Below are 19,817 nucleotides of genomic sequence, written 5' to 3' on the forward strand. Positions count from 1 at the left end.
TCTCATCAAGGTTTTGCTTTTGATTTACAGTTTTTTTGTATTCCTTCCGATCACTGACTCACCCTGGCTACAACTTCTGTAATATTGTTATTCTTGCTACAGTAATACTCCTCCTTTTTGTAAATATATTAAAAAGAATGAAATTAACAATTCGATCCGATAAACCAATTGTAAATTTGTATAATAATTTCCCAAAAGATTTAAGGGAACATTTGGAAAAGTGGGATTTAGGTACTGAGAGTACTTTCTATGAATCGTTCTATGTGGATTTGGATATGAATCAACATGATGAAGCATTAGTAAATACCGAATCTAAGGAACTGCTCCTCAAAAGGGCCCTTGCAAATTCTGATCAAATCAAGGAACTGGCTAATGAGTACTTGAATAGATTGAAAGAGAGATTTATTTGCTGTGGAGCTCTGCATCAATTAGATACTGTTCAAGATGTGTCACCTATGAACATCAAGTTGGCAGACATGACGTTAATTCAGAGAGAATTTCTAACCAATGAGTCGTTGTTATACTTGAAATCTCTCAACACCAGAAAATGCTTAGACGAACAAATTGACTCTGAAATGTATGTCTCTGATGAGTACAGAAAGGCTATGGCATACATGTTGTGGGCTGAAGGATGTACCTATTACAATGAAGATACTTTCATTGAGAATTGTAACTTCCAACAGTACGGACTAGTGGAGGACTCTTGGACTAATATTTGTGCTCGAGAGCTACTGTTGCATATACATGCAAGATTGGTTATAGGAGGAAAATTTGGCCAGTATGAAGATAATTTGATGCCATATTTTAATAATACCAAGTTACTATATAAGAACATTGTCTCCGTGCAGAAAGTGAGCAGTGTTGATTCAAATCAAAGTAGTCAAGGTTTTTCCATTGCATCCAAAGCGTACAAATGCCCAGTCACCAACGATCTGGTGGATAAGAGTTACTTCCTCCTAATTGTTCATCCAATAGATAAGAAGGTTACAATCATGTTGCATGCAGAGTGAACACAACATAAATTCTTTTGATTTTCCAACATGACATTTTTGCTAAAATATTGCCTTGCCTCTTTTGTAAGAAATCCAAGAATGGCACTATCGAAGGATTTTGCTGACATGAAGAAGGTCGAATAAAGATGCAGCTTGCCACACCAACAACGCGGCATTCACTGACACCAAAGTGATTAATCAATCGAATAATTCAATTGTCAAACTGGCACAATTAAAACAAATACCAAAACACTGCTGACTCTCCTTTTTCACAACAAGAAGAGATAACGTATTGGCCTCTCGATTATTATAATGAATGAAACTAGACATGTATCTTCCTCCACACCAAGAAAATTAAATACCTACTCCTCTTCTTCTTCAACAAGTCCTTCACAGCAACAACAATCAGAATGTTCAACATCATCCTCTACATCGGTTGAAGGAACAACCATACCAGCTGCCACATCAAACTTTGGAAGCACGAGAATAACAATTGTAAGTGACAATATTTGGTTCACACATGTGATAAAAATCCTGGTTCCTCACTATTTAATCATCTACATGTTACATTTCAATATTTCGTAATTATCGATAGACTAAAGAGGATATGGTAAGTAATTGTTTTATTGAATGATCTCATGAATTTTATGATGATGCATTTCAGAGTCGTTACTTTAATGCACCACAAGTCATGGCTGCTCGATTATTGAATGTCAGTGTGTCAACTCTCAAGAGAAGATTTTATGAAATGTATGAAGGGAGGTGGCCCTATCAAAAAGTAAGTTTTTCTGAATGCATGCATTTGCAACTTCAATACATCATTACATCTACAATACATGTCAAAATGTCATCATCTGTCTTGACATTTTGAAATACATAACATTCGTGGATCTACATCATCTTTGTTCCATCTCTTTCTAGATGCCAACACAAGAAAGAAAGAAAACCATCTGGTATTACATTAACGAGGAAGATGAACCTGAAAAGAACATTTCAGATCATAGTTTAAGAGTGTTAAATTTAGCATTTACAGACCCAACTCAGCCCAAAGTCATTTTCTTTCCTGAGGAAGCTAAAGTGGATAAACCTCGTAAAAAGGATATCACATTCCTGAGCTATGTTCCACAAAGTGGATCAGGTGAAGGAAATTTGGAAAATGTAACCAAAGACTTGGGTAAATTAAAAGGAGGTTCTCGTCAAAAGTACTCTCTTGTTGGTGTTACTGGTGTTAAAAAAACTAGAAAGATGACTTCTAAAAAAAAGTGAATTTACTGTTGACATGCTCTCCAGAAAAATAGGGCAGAAAATACCAAAAGATATAGGATGCAAAAAGCTATCAGACTGTACTTTTTTGGAGATTTCATTCCTGTTATCATAAGTGTTATCAATTAATTGGAAAAGAAGAACTGAACTTACCTGCAACTGTGAAAAGTATGGCAGTAAGGAATGCATACAAATAGTCATACCATTCTGGGGGAAGTAATGGTGCTTTGACAGTAGTAATTCCATCAAGTGATAATCTTGGACAAATGAAACAATACTGGAAAGTTAAACAAGGTGCAATCAAACTATTAAATGATTTCTCAATATTAAATTTTAAATATTGAATACATACCTGAAAACATGGTGGAATTTCGTATAAAATTGAACAGGTTTGATTACAAATAGAATTCCCAAAATTAATGATCCAACACTCAATACTACAAACAAATACCAATTGATATTTTCCATATTTTGTCCACCCATAGTAATTAATGAAACACTCCTCTCTGTTGGAGCATAACAAGGCATTAAACTGTACAATAGGGAAGATCCACCTCCATTACAAGGTGGACACAATAATCCCAAATGAATAATATAAATCAATGATCCAATCATGATGGCACTCATTCCTTGCAAGACTCCAAACAAGCAATCACTTGGATAATGCACACCTAGGTAAATTCTGGCACAACTCGAAGCTAAGGCACTCAACATGCAACATGGTAGACACCAACTCCAAAATGCAACATCAGACATTGATTCTCCATTTATAATACATCTCACAAAGTAACAAACCAAAAACGAATATACCACAGAGCAACTAGATTGAGTTATCTTCCACAATTCGGTTCATTTAATACTTACGTAACTGCTCGACTTGGAAATGAACTTGTTTTGTCTTTGGCTATTTTCAATGCTCTTCCAGCAAGGTATGGTCTTTTTCTGAAAAGAAATCTCTTTGGTAATTGACTTAACATAGCGAGTGTGAATATTACCCACATGACATAGCATGCAAATTGATCAATTCCCAATAAATAGAGAATGAACGGAGCAAGGATACCAATCTCAATTGTGGTAAAGGCAGTAACAATCAAACTCATTAGGAAGAAAACCTTATTAGGTTTCATTTGGATTATAGAAATAATCTTATCATCAAATGTTTCCCAATACTTTTCAAATTTCGGATTAATTTTGTAAACAACTAAAAAGAAATCATGTGAAAACATCAAAATATCAAAAACAATTAATCTTGAATAATGCTCAAATCCTTACATTTCTCGTAATCTCCCAATTTTTCATGAGCAATGGGTGATTGAACTTCGTTTGGAATATTTTCAACAGTGACTAACCTAGAATTTTCTGTATGTATCGAATGATCAGATTCATCCTCTGGTGTTTTTACATGTTGTTGATGATGCTGATGCTGATTATTGTGTTCCGATGATGATTCATCATTTGATGAAGAATTTTCAACAATATTTTCCTCATCCACAACAAGCCTTGATGTTGTTCCTTCTTCTGCTGATGATAATGTGTTGTTATTATTATTCGAATAGGAGCTTACTTCCTTTGAGTAGAAATCAGTAATTACATTAAAAACACCATCCAATGATGACGAACTTCTATGATGTGATAAATCACCACTCGAACTATGACTCAACATGATATCCCTACTATTTGCAAAATTATTATTAATATTACTACTACTATTATAATTATTATTATTAATTATTAAATTATTATCCAAGGTTAATCCCCTCGTAATTGTTTTTCTCTTCTTTTGAGGAGATTTATGATGATTAATATTTTCTTCTTGATGATGAATAAATAATTTTTCGCTTGCTTCTTCCTGTTGCTCACGATGAATCGTTGGAGTATTGTTGCTATTAATGATACTGCTATTATTATTATTAGTTGCTACTTGTTTTTGAATATTCGTGGTTACACTTCTCCTCGTAGACATGTTCCGAATATATGCTCAACTCCTTACAAACTCCTTCGTATAAATTTACAGCTTGTTGTTGAATCTAATCACTCTATTACTACTAACTCAATAGATGTCCAATAGAGAACAGCAGTTAAAAAGAAAAATCTTTTTGAAATTTGTAACGGTTATTGCAAAGCGCGCTTTTTTTTAATGTGGATGTCAAAACTATGGATGATTGGTTCAAAACAAATCCAAAACCTTTCAATCCAAATTCATTTCACTGATTCTCTCATCTCACCAACAATCTTTTCAATTCCTTATTCCTTAATCAAAAACAAAGAACATGGAAATTACTGCCAAGGAACTTCTCGCAAAAATGCGAGTGAACATTTAACTCGTCTTTTTGGCTTTGGTAATCAGATTGTCATGTTGTTCGTCATCCTTTCATCACTTAAGAAAAAGAACAAGAAATAAGATATGGGCAATAAATCATCGTCATCAACTCAACCACAGCAACAAGCACCTTCGGGATCAGGAGGAAATGGCTCAACACCACCGCCACAACAACAATCCTCTCGACCACCTGCTAAGAAGTAACAAAAGTATTACAATGAAAAATTGATAGATATTAATAATCAATTCTAGAGATGAATTCAATTTCATCATCTTGCTAATAATAAATTCAAGTTCAATCACAACATTATCTTCTCACGTTTTGAATCATCATCACTAATTAATTATTAAAAAAATGATCAATTCGGAACAGACAATGATTGATGATAATAATTTACTATCAACCACTCCACAATTTAAAATTATTTGGTTGGATGAGAATTTCATGCACTTGCAAAGTTCCATTCACAAAATTAAATGTGTTCTTTTCAATGCCAGTGTTGACCAAAGAGATTTTAATGAATCTTTCGATCTAATTGAGTTGGAGAAACATGTTAGAAATTTAATATCGAATAATAATCATGTGATGGTAATTACGAGTTATAGTAAAGGAAAGGGATGCCAGGTTTTGGAATTGTTGCAAAGATTGAAGAGAAGTAATGAGGAGCAAGTAATTTATTCATGTGTCTATAGTGGAAGTGCTTTACGAAATGTAATGCTTCAGAATTTGTGCATTTTGCAATATGGAGCTGATTTTGTTTCGTCTTTGAATAATGCGAATGCCTTGTTGGAATTGGAAAGTTTCATTGCTCAAATCTATCAGAAATCATACTATCCAAAATTAATGAAATATCTGAGCAGATTGGTATTCCAGAAAGATAATATGGAACATTTAATTTCGCCTACTAGCACTCTGGTACGATCTCACATGGTTCTTGAGGAAGAAATTGAAAGAGAAACACTCAGAGAACAAGGAAAGGAATATGATTGTAAATGGGAACACGTCCCTCTCAGAAAGATAGCTCACAATTTGCATTTGCAACAATCGGCCTGTCTTTCTCTCACTCACCGACCACTCGTTCAACAACCTCAATTCCTGGTCATGATTCAAACAGGAGCCATTAATCCACCTCACAAAATGCATCAACAGGGATTTGAAGTTGCTAAGGAATTTGTGGAAAATTATCAAACTCTAATGAAGGCAGTGGAGAGTAAACCAAAGCTGAATAGAGAACTCTTGCAAAAGATTCTGAGACCTATCAAGGTGGTTGGATGCTACATGTCGCCAAGTCATGATGGATATATCAAGAGTAAGGCCTCCAAATACAAGTATTCCAGTACTGTTCGATTGTATACTGCAACAGAGAGATTGACAATGTGTGCGTTACAAACACAAGATGATCCATTCACATGTGAATATCCTTGGGAGTCTTGCCAACCTAAATTTATATCCTTCTCTCAAGTGGGAAATACCTGTTCCACAATACTGAGAAGTGCCGAATGTCCAATTTCAATGCTCATGCCTAAAAATCCAAATACCAATCAATATCAAGATTCCTGCTCTTATTTGAGAGTTTGTTATACATGTGGAGCTGATTTGATTTTGAGAGCTGGCCTTAGAAGATTCGATTACTTTGAAGATATGTTATCACTTGTGGTTGGAAGACATGGAGTTAATGTTGAGGAGGTTATGAAGTCAATTAATGAAGCTCATAACAACATGCCAGTTTTCTATGTAGAGATAGAGAATATGCAGGAAAATGCATTAAGCTCAACTGAAGTTAGAACTTGTTTGGAGAATATTGCCAAGAATGAAGATGTTAAAAATTCTAGAATGAGATTGGAAAAAGTATTGGACCTTAGAGTTTTGGAATATATTATTAATGATTGCAAACTGTAATAATTTATGACTCAATAAAAAAACTGATTGATATTGAATTTCTCTCTGAGTTTTTGATAAATAATGAAAAATTAATTAAATATTGATAAAAAATGCAGAAATTCAAAAGCAGCTGCCTATTCACAGCCAATCCATTTAATAAATATTCCTCATCATTGGGAGGCTTATTTTTACAGCAGCATCATCATCAAAAGAATATCTTCCGAATCACCTCCTCTAACAATTTAAATAAGAATTATAGTCAGAATTTTAATCGGTTTGTTGGAGAGAACAAGCCTTTGGAAAAATCTCATCATGATGGTGCAGGAAAAGAATCATCAAATTTGGAGAAGAAATTAAATAATGGAAAGAATGTGCATATGAGAAGGGAAAATCATGCAATGTTTATGGAAAGGACAAGAGAATTGAATGAGAGGAGGGATGAAATTATACCACTGCTGGCAAGTCCATTGAAAACTGAGGAGACCATTGAGAGATTTATGAGTAATTCAAAGAGGAATTTTACATTTGTCAATGATCAGGCCAAGGTGAATGTGTTAAAGGCCAAACTCTTGGAAAAGAAGGATGAATTGATTGTTTTTGAGGGAACGTATCATAACATGTTGGAATTATATAATGGATTGAAGAGGAAAATTTCAGAATACTTGAATGAGAGAATTTCCAATGATTCGAGGCCTAAATCATTGAAGGAAAAGTATTTGGAGAATCACATTTCTAAACTCGAATTTACTGAAATAATGTCTAGATTTGGAGTATTGGGAAGAATGGTGAATGGCTCTTTGCAAGTTAATGTGAAGAAATTGCCAACTTTGGATTTGTTGGATAGACTTGGAAATTTCACAATAGAACAATCTAGGAAAATGAAACCAGAAGTGGTGAGGAGCGAAATATTCATACCAATTCATACATTGATATCTTCAATCAAGTCGATGGATCAATGGGAAAAGAAGGGAATTGAATTGGAAACTGTTGAAGATGAGAAAGTTACAATTTATCCACATTTTGGAGTTTACATGCCAACAAGGAAGGAATTATTCACATCATTAATCAAACAATCAGTCAATGAGCTTATTAATTCTAAATTGACAAATAGTAAGAAACCTAAATTGGAAATTTTGGATTTGGGCGCTGGATCTGGAGTGTTTTCAATCTATGTTTCCAAATTAATTTCAGAAAATGTTTCAGATTTGGAAATTAAATTTGTAGATATCAATCCATGGGCGTTGGAATGTTCAAAATTTAATTTTGAAAATAATTTTAAATCTTGCAATAACATTAGTGGAAAATATGTTCAAGTTGATTTGACAAGTGACAATAATCTGAATGAATCGAAAGATAGTAATTCTATTAATTTAATATTGTGCAATCCACCTTGGATATCCATAGAGAAGAAAGATTATGAACACATTCAGAATGAAAGGATGAAATTCGGTTCATTTAAAAATACAATTGATTTATCAATATTTGACACGGATTATGAATTTCTGGACCAATTTTTACATCTCCTCCAGAAATCACAAAACAAACAAACATTTGGAATGCTGTTAGTGAGTAATGTTGGACATTTGGTAGGAGTGGAACAAATTTCAATATTGCAAGCTTTGGAAAAAAAGATAATAGGAACAAACATCAAGATTGAGAAGGTGGTTACTTTGAGGAGAGAACAGGGGTTGAATCAAGAATTGTCAGTGAAAAAGTATTTGGTCAATAATCCACTTTCCTCCAAGAGGAAGAAATCTCCTCATCAAAATTTAATTCAAGATACAAAGGCCAGTGAAGAAGTTTATTGTGTAAATCTCAGGAGAATTGATTAATTTTCAAAATTAATACCTTTTTCAATAAATGATTGAACCGAGTCTCAAGTGTGAGGAATTCAATGTAAATACTCTTGTTCATCAAATTATTGCAAATTTTTGAACAAGCCTTTGAAAATCATTCTTCAATTCAAATTATCACCAAATCAGAAATATTAATTGGTTCTTTCACAAACTCTCCATTTTTGAGTGACTCATATTCATTTGGATAAGGATAGTTGATTTGTTTACATTTCACACAACAAACCTACTATTTGTGAACAGCATGAACGATTAAAATCGAATAAATAGTGGAAGCCTTCAACAGAGTTTACTCCACCCACATACAAAAAAAACAAACAATAACATGATTCACCTAAATGAATCTAACAATCATCAATACATTCATTGTATTGAATTTCATTTGAATGAACTTTTTCAAGGCTTTGAAATTTTGAAGGCTGGTACGTGGATAACTTCACCACTCTCAACTTGGATTTTTTTGAATATTACAATACCACAAGATCATTGCTTCATCATTTTCACTCAAGCATTTCATAATAAGGGTCCCTATTTATATACTCTCGAAAGAACAGCTCGAATTTGGATCTTTCCTCCAATTTTAACAGGAATTCAGTGTGAACAGCATTATAGATAATAAGCTCTTTTCTTCAGAAACTCTCTCTTCACTCCATTCTCCTTTAATCTTATCTCCCATCTCGTGTTGTGACAAAAGGCGTGTATCTTTTCAATGTCTAAAAGCTCTTTAGGAACAAGAGCTGCAAATTTTACCAACAGTGCATCCAAGGAAACATAACATCGACACTGATAAAATTTCTCCAATACTATAAAATTGTTTTTCTATCTTCTAACATCTTTACTTAAAGCTTTAAATTTCACAGAATGGTAGTGTGTTAGTGTTCAAAATGGATAAAAATTCGATGAAATTTTGAAATATTTAGATTTTCCAAATATAAATAAGATATAATTTCTTCCTTTTTTGCACTTCTAATTATTTGGACTTTCCATTTTATTGTTCCTTAATCTCCAAATAAATGTGTAAGGGTCACATTAAAAACGTGATCAGCATAATTAATAACAAAACATGTAATCAAAATTTTTAAATTTATTTGGAAGAAACAAGATTATACGAAATTCTAATAGTTTGACCTTGCTTTTTTGCCTTGCTCATTTGAAAATTTCCAATCTCTGAGAATTGATCTACATGGGTGCCAGAACAAGCACACTCCACATTTCCATACTTTACAAAACGAACATCCTGACCTGGTGGTAAATAGGTAGGAATTTCATGTTCAAACTTTTCAGAGAGTTGATTATTTACAATAAGATTATTCTCCTCTATATTCGAATAGTATGGAATGAATGATTTTACAACTGTTGAATTTTCACTTTCATCTTGCAACAGTTCAGTAATTTTTTGATTGACTTGTTCCACAAATTTTGGAATAGATTCAGGAATTTGATTACAATGGAAATATTCACAATATGGAGAATCAACAAAGTGATATCCTCTTCCAGGTTTCTATTTTTCTAAATTAGACTAATTTGAAAATCTTTCATACTCACCCATTTATATCCACACATGGCAATAGCCAAATCCAAAACATGTCCAGCACTGTGAATTTTTGTATAGATATTTCTCTTTTCCATATCAATACGACATTCAACAGATGCATTTCCATCATTCATTTGAATAATTTCACTTTCACTCAATTCAATCCCTTCAAACCATCCAAAATGATCCACCTGAATCAAATCTCCAGCCAACTTGACAAACTTTACACAAAACTTTACCATTTCTCTTCCACCCAACGAGTTAATCAGTAAAACTCCTTCATCACTTGGTTGTCCACCTCCCTGCGGATGAAAAATAGTCTTATCCAAATTAATCTTGTAAAAATCAACTCTTTCCGATGCTAAAGATTTGTTCTGTTGAATAGAAAAATTATTTTGCAAGGATTTGATGATTTTTTCATGATCGGAGTTTTGCTCGGAAGTCAATTTGGTGATGGAAAGTAGGCGAGCATTGGAGAGGCATGAAAGTTTGTGGTCTTTGAGGAAGAGCTTGTCACACATTTTTTTTTTAATTATTTTTATTATTGTGTATATTTAATAATTTTAAATAAATTTTGGCGGGAAGTTTACAATGAAAGTTCAATTTGGATAATTATATTAAGGATGAAATAGTTTAAAAAGAAAAACCAAAATATTGAATTGGAAGAATAGAAAGGAGCAATTGCAGTCGATTGAATGAGATACAACTTTAGCAATCTATTCAGCAAATCACTAATCACTTTATTCTTGAAGAAGGGTGACAGTTGTCAGGGAGATGGATTGTTGTGGTCAAATCAACCTGAGCCAACTGTCACTTTTTTCTTATTCTTTTGTCCTTTTTAGCTTTAGTCAATACGCCTATCTTAATATTTCACATAAGATATGTTTATGATATTGTTCATTAAATTCCCGTTGTGTATCATCCACAATGGTCTGCTTTAAGAAAAGTCAATTCAAATGTTGACTGAGAGTAGAGTAAATATTCGAAATTTGAAACTAAATATTGATATACTAATTTAATATCTAATTTCTATGGTACTCGCATCTGGTATACTTCTCGCTGTTGATTTAGTTTCTGAAAATCTAGGACTTTGCATGGATGATTTGGTATCTGATCCCTTTGGACTCTGAAGAACCTTCTCAATGTTGGTTTCTGCTGTACTCTCATCAATACTTTCCAATTGCTTTTCTAGCTCAAATTCAAATTTCATCTCACCAACATCCTTAAAGCTTGTTCTTCTCAAGACCATCTTATTTCGAACATTATTCATAAATTCTTCAATGTTGATGTGTTGCTCAAAGTCGAGCTCCTCATTAGGCTCAGCATGAACTCCAAATCTCAAGAGCTTATCTAGATTGTCCTTACACACTTGTTTGTACTCGAATATTTCCTTAACTCTTTTCAATGGGAGAGCTCCTTCTCTATCCTCCTTCTCACGAAGCCATTCCTCTACTTCAATATTATATTCCTCTACTTCCCTGATGAACTGTCTCTTGATAGTAGTGAGGAATCGTCCATCAAATCCTTCATTATCTTGTTGGAACAATCTCTCGTACTTGACCACAGCATCCCTTTGATCCTTGTGCATGTCAATCTTTATCTTTAAAATATCATCTGGAGCCTTTCCCTCAAAGAAGTATTCTAATTGCTTGTTGGCATTCTTCTTCTGTACAGTACCATCAGCAATACCAGACTCTGTTTCATCCAATTTGACAAACATCTTTCTCAATTGTTCAATCATGGAGAACAATTCGAAAAAGACCAACTCGGAGACATCTCCCTTGATGATCTTTGTGAATAAATAACAGTCTGTGTCCCATGTGAAATGTTCAGCTCCAAAAACAATATTATAAATCAATTCGGCCTTAATGCTTCCAATGTTACCCACTTTCATTGTTACAAAGCTTTCAAAAAAGTCGGATATAGTGTCCTTATATCTTTCTGGACCTTCTCTTTGTTTCATTCTGGCCTTCCACATATCATTAACAATACCCATGATATCCTTCTTTTTAAATCTCTTGTTTCTTATTCTTCCTCTGTGTCTTAGGTACTTTGGAACAGAAGGTCCAGTACCGAGCCCCATAAAATAATTGTTGTAAACCTTTTCTCGGACAACATCGTCTGATTTGAGGAATTCGAGTGCCTTGGCATTCTCCTGAAGTTCTTTTTGTTGCTTCTTGACAAGTATTTGTAATTTTGAAACTCTGTTAGCAAGTTGATTTACATTCTCAATGGTGTTAGAATCTAGTGGGAGTGATTCAATCCTCAAATCGTCACGGACCAAATCCCATTTTGGTCTAGGGGTTAAACTTCTCGATTGGTCCAGAATTCTCTCCTCCAAAACGGTGATATTCAGTTTGAGCTCGTTGAGTTTTTCATTCAACAGTTTGCTGATTCTCTGTTCTTGGGTAAGTTTAACTTTCGTATTTTTCAATTCTTCCTCTAGAAGGTCATTCCTCGAGAGGACTTCTTGATAATCCGCCTTTGGTACCATGTTATTTAACTTGTCCAATTCCTGCAGTGACTCGACATACAATTGCTCAATCTTGTTCTTTTCTTGAGCTACTCCTTGAAGCCCAGAGAGTTGCCTTTTAATTTCAGTCTCCTTAAGATCTCTGTATTGGATGGCATCGTTCAAAATCATACTTCTCTTAATGTCGTCATTTCTCCTCTTTTCGTACTTTCTAATGTCAACACCTAGTTTTTCAATGGTCTCCAATAAACCAGCTTCCTTTTCTCGCATTGCTAAAACCTCCTTTTCTAAATTTGAATTTTGTTGTTTTACCATTTCAATTTCTTTTGAGGTATCTCTGTAAACTTTGTGCATTTTGAGAGATTCCTCCTCCCTTTTGGTGTGATGTTGATTGAATTTATCATTTGGCATTGTTAACTTTAGTTTCAACTCTTCCACTGCAGTGGAAAATTCTTCCAAAATATGGGTCAAAATAGGTCCATAAGTTCTCGAATGGTCAATGAATATTCTAAAGCATTCCTTATAGACATTACTCTTTGCTGCAATATATTCGACCTCATTCATTATCACATTCTCCTTCTTCATTTCTCGGGTGACTAAATGCAATTCCTTTGCAATAAAATTTTCCATGGCCTCTAACAGAGGTGGTTTGAATTTCTTATTCTCGTAAGAGACCATTGAACCTAGATTGTATTTGAGACTTTTTAGCCCGTTGTCCTCCTTTGTGGTAGACATGAGCGAATGGACGTACGAGTCCTTTGCTGAAAACCCATTCCATGTCTTGAGCATGGGAGAGAGTTTTTTAGAGGATGTTCCAAAACTGCTAGCATTCAATTCTTGCCTTTCAATCCCAAATTCTTCAAATTCAGCTTCTGGTATTTCACCAAATAGTATTTTCGACAATTCCGAATCTTCTTTAACACTTTGATAATTTTCCTTAATAAGCCTCTCCTGGAATGCACTTCTCTGAGTCTTTGTCATGAAATTAGGAGAAGCTCTCTGAGAATTGTCAGCAGAATTTTGGTGTAGCGATTCATTTGGGCTAGAGCACATTTCCTCTCTTCCATAGATGTCCATTGTTTTAGCTTGGTGAGGAATTGAATTAACTCCAGGTTTTGGCAACTTTTCACAAGAGTGCCAACTTGGTTTCATCTTCCCTGAAATCGCTCCTGTTCTTTTTATACCTAGACCTTTCTTATTTAGGACTGAGGTAACTGAATTTTCAAGTACCATCTGAGGCGATTTGACTCTTCTCTCATTAACAATCTGTATCGGTTTTGAATTATCAACTTCATGATGATCCAACTTGAACCCATTCTTCTTTTTAATGTTAGGTAACTTGGAGGCAGCACCTGTATCGTGATTGAGACTAAAATCGGAATGTGAATGATGCTTACTACCCTGATGAGTTGCACTCAGTGTAGTAAGGCCACTAGTAGCGACGGTTTTCTTTTTCATCCCAGTTGGTGTTGAACTTCTTCCTGTTGATGGTTGACTTGTATTCTTGGGTGTATTCTGTGTTGATGGTGTTACAGACATCCTATCCATTGAAGCATATGGATTGGGAGGTGCAACAATTGATAGATTGCCTCTCTTTGGCCCGAGTGAAATGTTCGAGCATGATGAAGTGGGACGAGAACCACTCTCTTCCTCATTGGTATTATTGTTACCCTTATTTGTGCCTTCTTTGGGTGAAGTCACCATTGTGGAAGAGTTGTTACTGCTGGTGTGGAGGTTGTTCGGTTGTTGTGGGTTGCTTTCTTTTTGTTTGTTGTTATCGTTGTTTTCTTCTGAAGTAGATGAGATGGTCGAGAGGTTAACTTCCTCAATTGTACTATTCATATCAAAATTGCTCTTGCTATTTCTTGTTGATGAATAATTAGAGTCTTTGATTTCCTCAATAATTTCCTGAGGTTCTTCTTCAATTTCCTCCTCATCATCGTCATCATAGTCTGCATCATGTTGATCCTCTGATTCTTCGATAGTTTGTTGTAAATGTTGGTGTTCTAATTCATCCTCAGTATCTATATCCTGTTGAGATGAATATTCATCAATAGACATTGTATGATGATGTTGGTTTGGTTCCTCTCTAATTTCATTAAATCGAGGTGTTTCCTCAATCAATAAACTTCCATCCTCCGCATCCTCATCAATACTTCCAAAATCCTCCTTCAACCTCATCTTTTGATGTTCTATTGATTTCTTAAATATTAATAATGTATACTATGCAATATTGTTTGAAAAAACAGCCCAGTTACTAAGGTATTTTTCTATTTACTCTCGGATTCTTATTGTTGTGCCCGATTGATCAAAGCTCTTTGAAAGCAACAACAACAATGTGTTTGATCCTCAGCTGTGTTTTTTTTAATGCTTGAAATCGTAAATTATTTCAAACGTAACGGTTTTTTGTTTGAGTATTTTTTGAGTAAGGAGGCAAAATGTTGTTCATGTTCGGAGAACAAGTTTCCAAACAAATGGAAGAATTAGTAGAAATAGTTCTATTGAGATAATTTTCATTGTGTGGTTAATAATTGGTATGCTGTAAACAATTAATTTTGAGGAAGGTGACATTTTTCAATTCGTACCAATCTGAAAAAGTTCATTTTGTAATTGTTGCTGAAAAGACGTCAATGAATTGCAACAAGAAAATAAATTGTAGGTAATCTATTGGTATTCAATAATTATTGGATAACATTCATTATCTAGAGCTGCTTTAGACTTTCGTTGATTATTAACTCAACAAATGGCTTCAACACCAATAAAAATCTTGTAATTGAATCTCATCTATTTTTAGTCATGGTTAAAACCTTCCATTGGGAAATATTCTTCAATATTAAATATTAAATCCAATGAATATATTTAATTATCAACAAACGTAAAGTAGGGTACATACCTTCAATAGAGATAATATTTCTATTGAGGTGGTGGCTTATTTGGTTAGCAAAAAGGCTTGTTTATTGATGATGGCTTTTCGTTTTCGCGCGTCAAAAAATCCTCGCTCCCTGTACCTCAAACTTTATTTTGTAACGACTCACAACAATAAGAATCTAAAAAAAATTAGCTAACCGACAAAAAGCGTGACCATTTGATCAACTAGATCTATTCTACAAATCCGCAAAGACTTTGTCTCTTCCCCAAAACAAATAACCACATTCTTCCAATCTATTTAATTTAACTACCTATACTTCTAGTATCATTTGTAATATATTATAATATTCCAATACCTTCCCTAGTTCATTCTACAACAACAAAATCCTAACCGACAACAAAATGAAGTATATCGAATTCCAAGAATTGTGGCCTTATAACTGTCTTCTTGATGGTTATGATCTCGGCATCACCTATCTCTATGGCAAGATTGAAGTATTTTCTTGTAAGTAATTATTATTCATACAAAAAGTTTCTAATTATTTTGTGTTTCATAACAATTGTTATTCCAACTGCACACAATCAAATAATAATAACAATACATCTCTCATCACAATACAGGTAAACAAACATCTCAAGATAGAAAATTAACAAAGGAAATTGAAAGTAGAAGAAGAACTAGTAGTAATGCTTCCCTGAGTAGTTCCCTTCCAACATCAACGAACGGGACGAGATTGTCGACGTTGTCTCAATCCGTTCAAACACAACAAATGCAAATTCCAACCAAAGCCACTACAGTGGCACATCATCAAGTTGATGTTGTTTCTCCTCCAGCGTTGAGTCCTCCATGCTTTTATGACTTGACTTCACAATTCAATGATGATCCTTTTGGCAATGAAAAGAGACAAACCTACATTGACCTCATCTCTACTCTCAACAACTCGTATCCAGACTATGACTTCCGTCACGTAAAGCCTGAATTCTTTACTCAAGTCACCCTCCAAGATTCCATTCAAAATATTAACAATTCTCTCCATGAAGTATATGAGAATGAACAATTTAGCTCTCTCTGGACAAATGTTAACGAAATTATTGACCTCAACCATTGCGAAGTTTACAGTTACCTTCCTGACCAAAATTTAGATGATCCAATGGCTGATCCGTTGAGTCTTGGTGGTTCTAAACTTTGGAGTTGGAATTACTTTTTCGTGAATCGTCCATTGAAACGCTTGGTCTTCTTTACAGCCTATGGTAAGAGTAAAGCCTGTGCTTTAGAAGATGATGAAAGAGAAGGTATGATGGTTGGTGACCAATATGATGATGAAGACTATTTCTACTCCAACACTAAGAATGCCAATGTCCACTTTGACTATAACGAAAGTGACAGTGAGATGATGGATGAATTCGATGACTTGTAGACCTCTCAAGACTCGATATTTCTTGTGTGGCTGTTGGTTCAATTAACAACCTTTGGACTTGCAAGATAATGTGTGCTGTTGGTGGTGTATTTACGTTTTTGCGTGTCAGTGCTAGCGACAATTAGCATCAAATACGCCCGTTAGACAAAACCTACAAACACAGAGTCTAAAGCCATTGGATTTCCTTGTACCATATCCCCACAATGAACACACCAGTTGTACAACAATTTGGAGTGTGATGGATCCTTTTTGCAAGGGTTTTTTGCCACGTACCAAGTCCACTATCATGTAACAACAGTTAGAAGCAAAATCTCAGAGTTGTGGGTTTCGTTAAAATTGTATGTGCTGTAAGTGGGATAGGTACTATGGGAGTCTCTTGCGTCTGTCAATTATCCTCATTGATACTGGTATATATTTTACACAAATCTATTTCTACAACAATACAAATTCTGTTATCTTATATATACTCCTTGCACACTATCTTGTTTTGTTTCTGCTTGTTCTTGTAGGGTTCAATTAAAATTCTTTCCACAGTTTGCGAAAGCAAGTGGAAAGTTCGGATGTTGTGCCCTTGCAAAAAGTCCTTTTGTGATGCTCCTGTTGTTGATAAGTCAATAATTATCTTTGATGTTTGTTGTTGATAATTCAATAATTATTAATTCCAAATGATGATGAAGTAAAGTGACATCCCTTCAATAAAAAGATCGACAAACAACTGGTTGCCATGCCTCTATTGTCTCTCAGAGAAATCCTTCTCAGGACACCTATCTTTTGGTTTCTTTTCAAGTCTGTAGCTCCCAATCCTTGGGTTTGCCCTTCCTGAAAAACAATGAGGGACTTAGTTGACTACATCTTAAAAAGAAGGAACATTTGACAGGCAGTCTCCAACTGAAAAGGACGTACACATTGGTCGATACCGTGTACTCAAAAGAAGCATAGCAATTCATTGTTCAAGGGATGTAAAAAAGCAGTGATGGTGTTTGAAGAGAGTGGAAATTCTCTACAGGTACACCCCAACAGCTTAAAAACAGAATCGATGATAAAATCTTACTTGTTGTTGATACTATTATTGATGTTAATTATCAAAGTTATTATTTGAAAGATACTTACTCTTAAACTTTCTTGTGGTGGGTATTTATTAACTCTCGTACAACCCAGAGTGCTGCTGCTTTCTGATGTGCGCAGTGGTAGTAGTTTCATCTTGCCCCTAAACATCAAGATCCAGGTGTGAAACAACCCATCTTGAACAGATGGCAATAACAAGCTAGGCTCTTTAACACACAACCCTAAATATTATACTGGACATCAAGTATTCAAGTGGCTAGGAAGAAAGAGTTGCTGCTGTACAAGACCTTCTACTTGTTATTTTAAAGTCATTTCAACACTATGGAAGTGAGTTTATACGGAACAAGAACAAAACTCTCTCTCTACTATTGATAAGGAACAAAGTACCCATCTTCCTTCAAGGAGACAAAGTAGTACTATTGCTTCTTCATGATGAAAAAACCAAAATGTGCGTACATTGTCGGTTGGTTTCTAGCGAGTGCGGAGGTTGCACATTTTTTTTTTGCTTGATGTTTTTCTTCAGCATTGCCGTTGTAATGGTTGCTAAGAGTTTGTGCTTGCTGGTGCAACTTGGTTTTGGCACTTGGGGAAAAAGCACGTTTGCAATTCGATAGTGCACTTTGTTGAAACCCAATGAAAGAACAATTGGTACTAATAATAAGATTGGATGTCTGTTGAGAGTGAACTTGGTGTGTCAAACTGCAGTCATTGGTTGGGGAAATATTATTGAGATTCGAGGCAGAATTCAAAAGTGCTACCAACTACTCTGATTCCAAGCTTGTTGCATTGAACGTCAAAGTGATCGTAGCTGACCTTTGGGAAATACATTTTAGAGATTGAAAGAAATTCAATTCCATCCAATTTATCACAATCCAATCTGAATAAATTTCCATATTAAAATCAATTAAATACAAATAAATTCAATTTGAATAATTTCCTAGGAATTAAACTCACCTAAAAGAATGAGCCTTCTTTTCCTCCTTAATGGTCAAGACCCCTTCCTCCTTCTTTGACTCTAACTTGTAATGACAATATTCCAAATACAATTCATCCTTACTCCATTTTATCATTGTAAATATAAAGTAAGAGGTCAATCCAAAGTGTTGAACAGCATTCTCTGTCTCATCACTAGAAGCAGGCGACAAGGAAGCCCACTTATCTTGATCCATTCTCCTCGGAAAACGATACGTTCCATACTTATTCAACACCAAATGTTTCCTCTCATAGACACAATTCACCACTCCCTGATGACTCTCGAACGGAATCACCTCCTTGATGATCAACTTTAGAGGTGGTGATGAATGTCCCGAAACAAGTTGTCTTTGAAAAGTTTCCATTTTTTAATTTTAATTTTTCAAATTTTTGTAGTTTTTTTTGGCGCCAAAACGATAATCTTAATTGCTTTTATTTTGAGTTTCGAATGAGAAAAGTATCTTCAAATAATTGTTATCTTTTGACATATATTCCCTTACCGAATGAATTCCTTCCAATTATTAACATTATCAACCAAATCCTGATAACAACTCTTTTACTGACATATTTTATTCCTTATTCGAAAGTACCAGTAGGATCAACACTCCAATTACAATATATTTAACAATTGGATAGTTAGTAATAATAATTGTTGCATATCCTAAATAGGGCAGCATAAAGTTAACTCTTCCAATAATATGAGATCGATCTAACCATTGCAAATCAGTACCATATATTCCGTATCGATCATCGAATTGGTTGTGGTCTCCTTTTGTTAGAATTTTTACATCCTTATCCTGTATTCCACTAAAAAGATTTGTTTGAGCTTTAGTATTGTGAAGTCGAATCACTCTGTGAACGATTGGAATTTCTTTTGATTCCAATTTATAGACAATGATATCACCAATATGAATAGGTTCCGATGAAAGGGAAAGGAATAGAATATCACCCTTGTAAAATGCTGGTTCCATGCTGCCAGTCAACACAACAACAATTGGTGATTGACAATTGGAATAGATTGAAACAGATTTCCAAATTATCAAAGCACTGCAAAGAACTCCCAATAGAGAAAAGATTTGAGTGATATATTCTCTTGTGTGTTGTGATATTGTTAAGGCCATTTTTTTCAAATGAAAATCATAAAGTTTCACCACAGCTTCTATTTCTAAAAATGGAA

The 19,817-nt window shown here is 34.4% G+C and overlaps 10 protein-coding genes across 10 annotated transcripts; 5 read left to right on the top strand and 5 right to left on the bottom strand.

Moving 5' to 3' along the window:
- Nucleotides 1-137: 137 nt before the first annotated feature.
- Nucleotides 138-1,010, top strand: NAEGRDRAFT_72345 (uncharacterized protein; the record flags this gene model as incomplete). The annotated part of the gene is made up of 1 exon (XM_002672579.1): nt 138-1,010. One exon carries the CDS (start codon nt 138-140, stop codon nt 1,008-1,010), a length of 873 nt encoding a protein of 290 aa, XP_002672625.1.
- A 294-nt stretch (nt 1,011-1,304) lies between these two features.
- Nucleotides 1,305-2,258, top strand: NAEGRDRAFT_72346 (uncharacterized protein; the record flags this gene model as incomplete). The annotated part of the gene is made up of 4 exons (XM_002672580.1): nt 1,305-1,487; nt 1,588-1,602; nt 1,657-1,770; nt 1,914-2,258. 4 exons carry the CDS (start codon nt 1,305-1,307, stop codon nt 2,256-2,258), a joined length of 657 nt encoding a protein of 218 aa, XP_002672626.1.
- A 1,240-nt stretch (nt 2,259-3,498) lies between these two features.
- NAEGRDRAFT_52145 (uncharacterized protein) lies at nt 3,499-4,218 on the bottom strand (the record flags this gene model as incomplete). The annotated part of the gene is made up of 1 exon (XM_002672651.1): nt 3,499-4,218. The coding sequence occupies one exon, from the start codon at nt 4,216-4,218 to the stop codon at nt 3,499-3,501; it is 720 nt and encodes a 239-aa protein (XP_002672697.1).
- A 712-nt stretch (nt 4,219-4,930) lies between these two features.
- Nucleotides 4,931-6,510, top strand: NAEGRDRAFT_59182 (nicotinamide-nucleotide adenylyltransferase; the record flags this gene model as incomplete). The annotated part of the gene is made up of 1 exon (XM_002672581.1): nt 4,931-6,510. The coding sequence occupies one exon, from the start codon at nt 4,931-4,933 to the stop codon at nt 6,473-6,475; it is 1,545 nt and encodes a 514-aa protein (XP_002672627.1). The 3' UTR covers nt 6,476-6,510.
- Nucleotides 6,511-6,567: 57 nt separating this feature from the next.
- NAEGRDRAFT_52147 (uncharacterized protein) lies at nt 6,568-8,289 on the top strand (the record flags this gene model as incomplete). Its single annotated transcript, XM_002672582.1, has 1 exon — nt 6,568-8,289. The coding sequence occupies one exon, from the start codon at nt 6,568-6,570 to the stop codon at nt 8,287-8,289; it is 1,722 nt and encodes a 573-aa protein (XP_002672628.1).
- Nucleotides 8,290-9,394: 1,105 nt separating this feature from the next.
- Nucleotides 9,395-10,365, bottom strand: NAEGRDRAFT_72350 (uncharacterized protein; the record flags this gene model as incomplete). Its single annotated transcript, XM_002672652.1, has 2 exons — nt 9,395-9,811; nt 9,856-10,365. 2 exons carry the CDS (start codon nt 10,363-10,365, stop codon nt 9,395-9,397), a joined length of 927 nt encoding a protein of 308 aa, XP_002672698.1.
- Nucleotides 10,366-10,859: 494 nt separating this feature from the next.
- On the bottom strand, nt 10,860-14,498 carry NAEGRDRAFT_72351 (uncharacterized protein; the record flags this gene model as incomplete). Its single annotated transcript, XM_002672653.1, has 1 exon — nt 10,860-14,498. One exon carries the CDS (start codon nt 14,496-14,498, stop codon nt 10,860-10,862), a length of 3,639 nt encoding a protein of 1,212 aa, XP_002672699.1.
- An 872-nt stretch (nt 14,499-15,370) lies between these two features.
- NAEGRDRAFT_59183 (uncharacterized protein) lies at nt 15,371-17,068 on the top strand. The gene is made up of 2 exons (XM_002672583.1): nt 15,371-15,690; nt 15,807-17,068. Exons 1-2 carry the CDS (start codon nt 15,588-15,590, stop codon nt 16,601-16,603), a joined length of 900 nt encoding a protein of 299 aa, XP_002672629.1. The 5' UTR covers nt 15,371-15,587; the 3' UTR covers nt 16,604-17,068.
- A 1,550-nt stretch (nt 17,069-18,618) lies between these two features.
- On the bottom strand, nt 18,619-19,005 carry NAEGRDRAFT_72353 (uncharacterized protein; the record flags this gene model as incomplete). The annotated part of the gene is made up of 1 exon (XM_002672654.1): nt 18,619-19,005. One exon carries the CDS (start codon nt 19,003-19,005, stop codon nt 18,619-18,621), a length of 387 nt encoding a protein of 128 aa, XP_002672700.1.
- Nucleotides 19,006-19,209: 204 nt separating this feature from the next.
- NAEGRDRAFT_72354 (uncharacterized protein) lies at nt 19,210-19,761 on the bottom strand (the record flags this gene model as incomplete). The annotated part of the gene is made up of 1 exon (XM_002672655.1): nt 19,210-19,761. One exon carries the CDS (start codon nt 19,759-19,761, stop codon nt 19,210-19,212), a length of 552 nt encoding a protein of 183 aa, XP_002672701.1.
- Nucleotides 19,762-19,817: the final 56 nt, after the last annotated feature.

This window comes from Naegleria gruberi (assembly GCF_000004985.1).
Source record: "Naegleria gruberi genomic scaffold NAEGRscaffold_52, whole genome shotgun sequence".
Taxonomy (NCBI): domain Eukaryota; phylum Heterolobosea; class Eutetramitea; order Acrasida; family Naegleriidae; genus Naegleria; species Naegleria gruberi.

What these genes read in the sequence shown, in the direction of transcription:
- NAEGRDRAFT_59183 (XM_002672583.1), top strand. Translation starts at nt 15,588, where the DNA reads ATGAAGTATATCGAATTCCAAGAATTGTGGCCTTATAACTGTCTTCTT. An exon ending in CAAGATTGAAGTATTTTCTT is followed by an intron (nt 15,691 to 15,806) that starts GTAAGTAATTAT and finishes ATCACAATACAG; the next exon opens with GTAAACAAACATCTCAAGAT.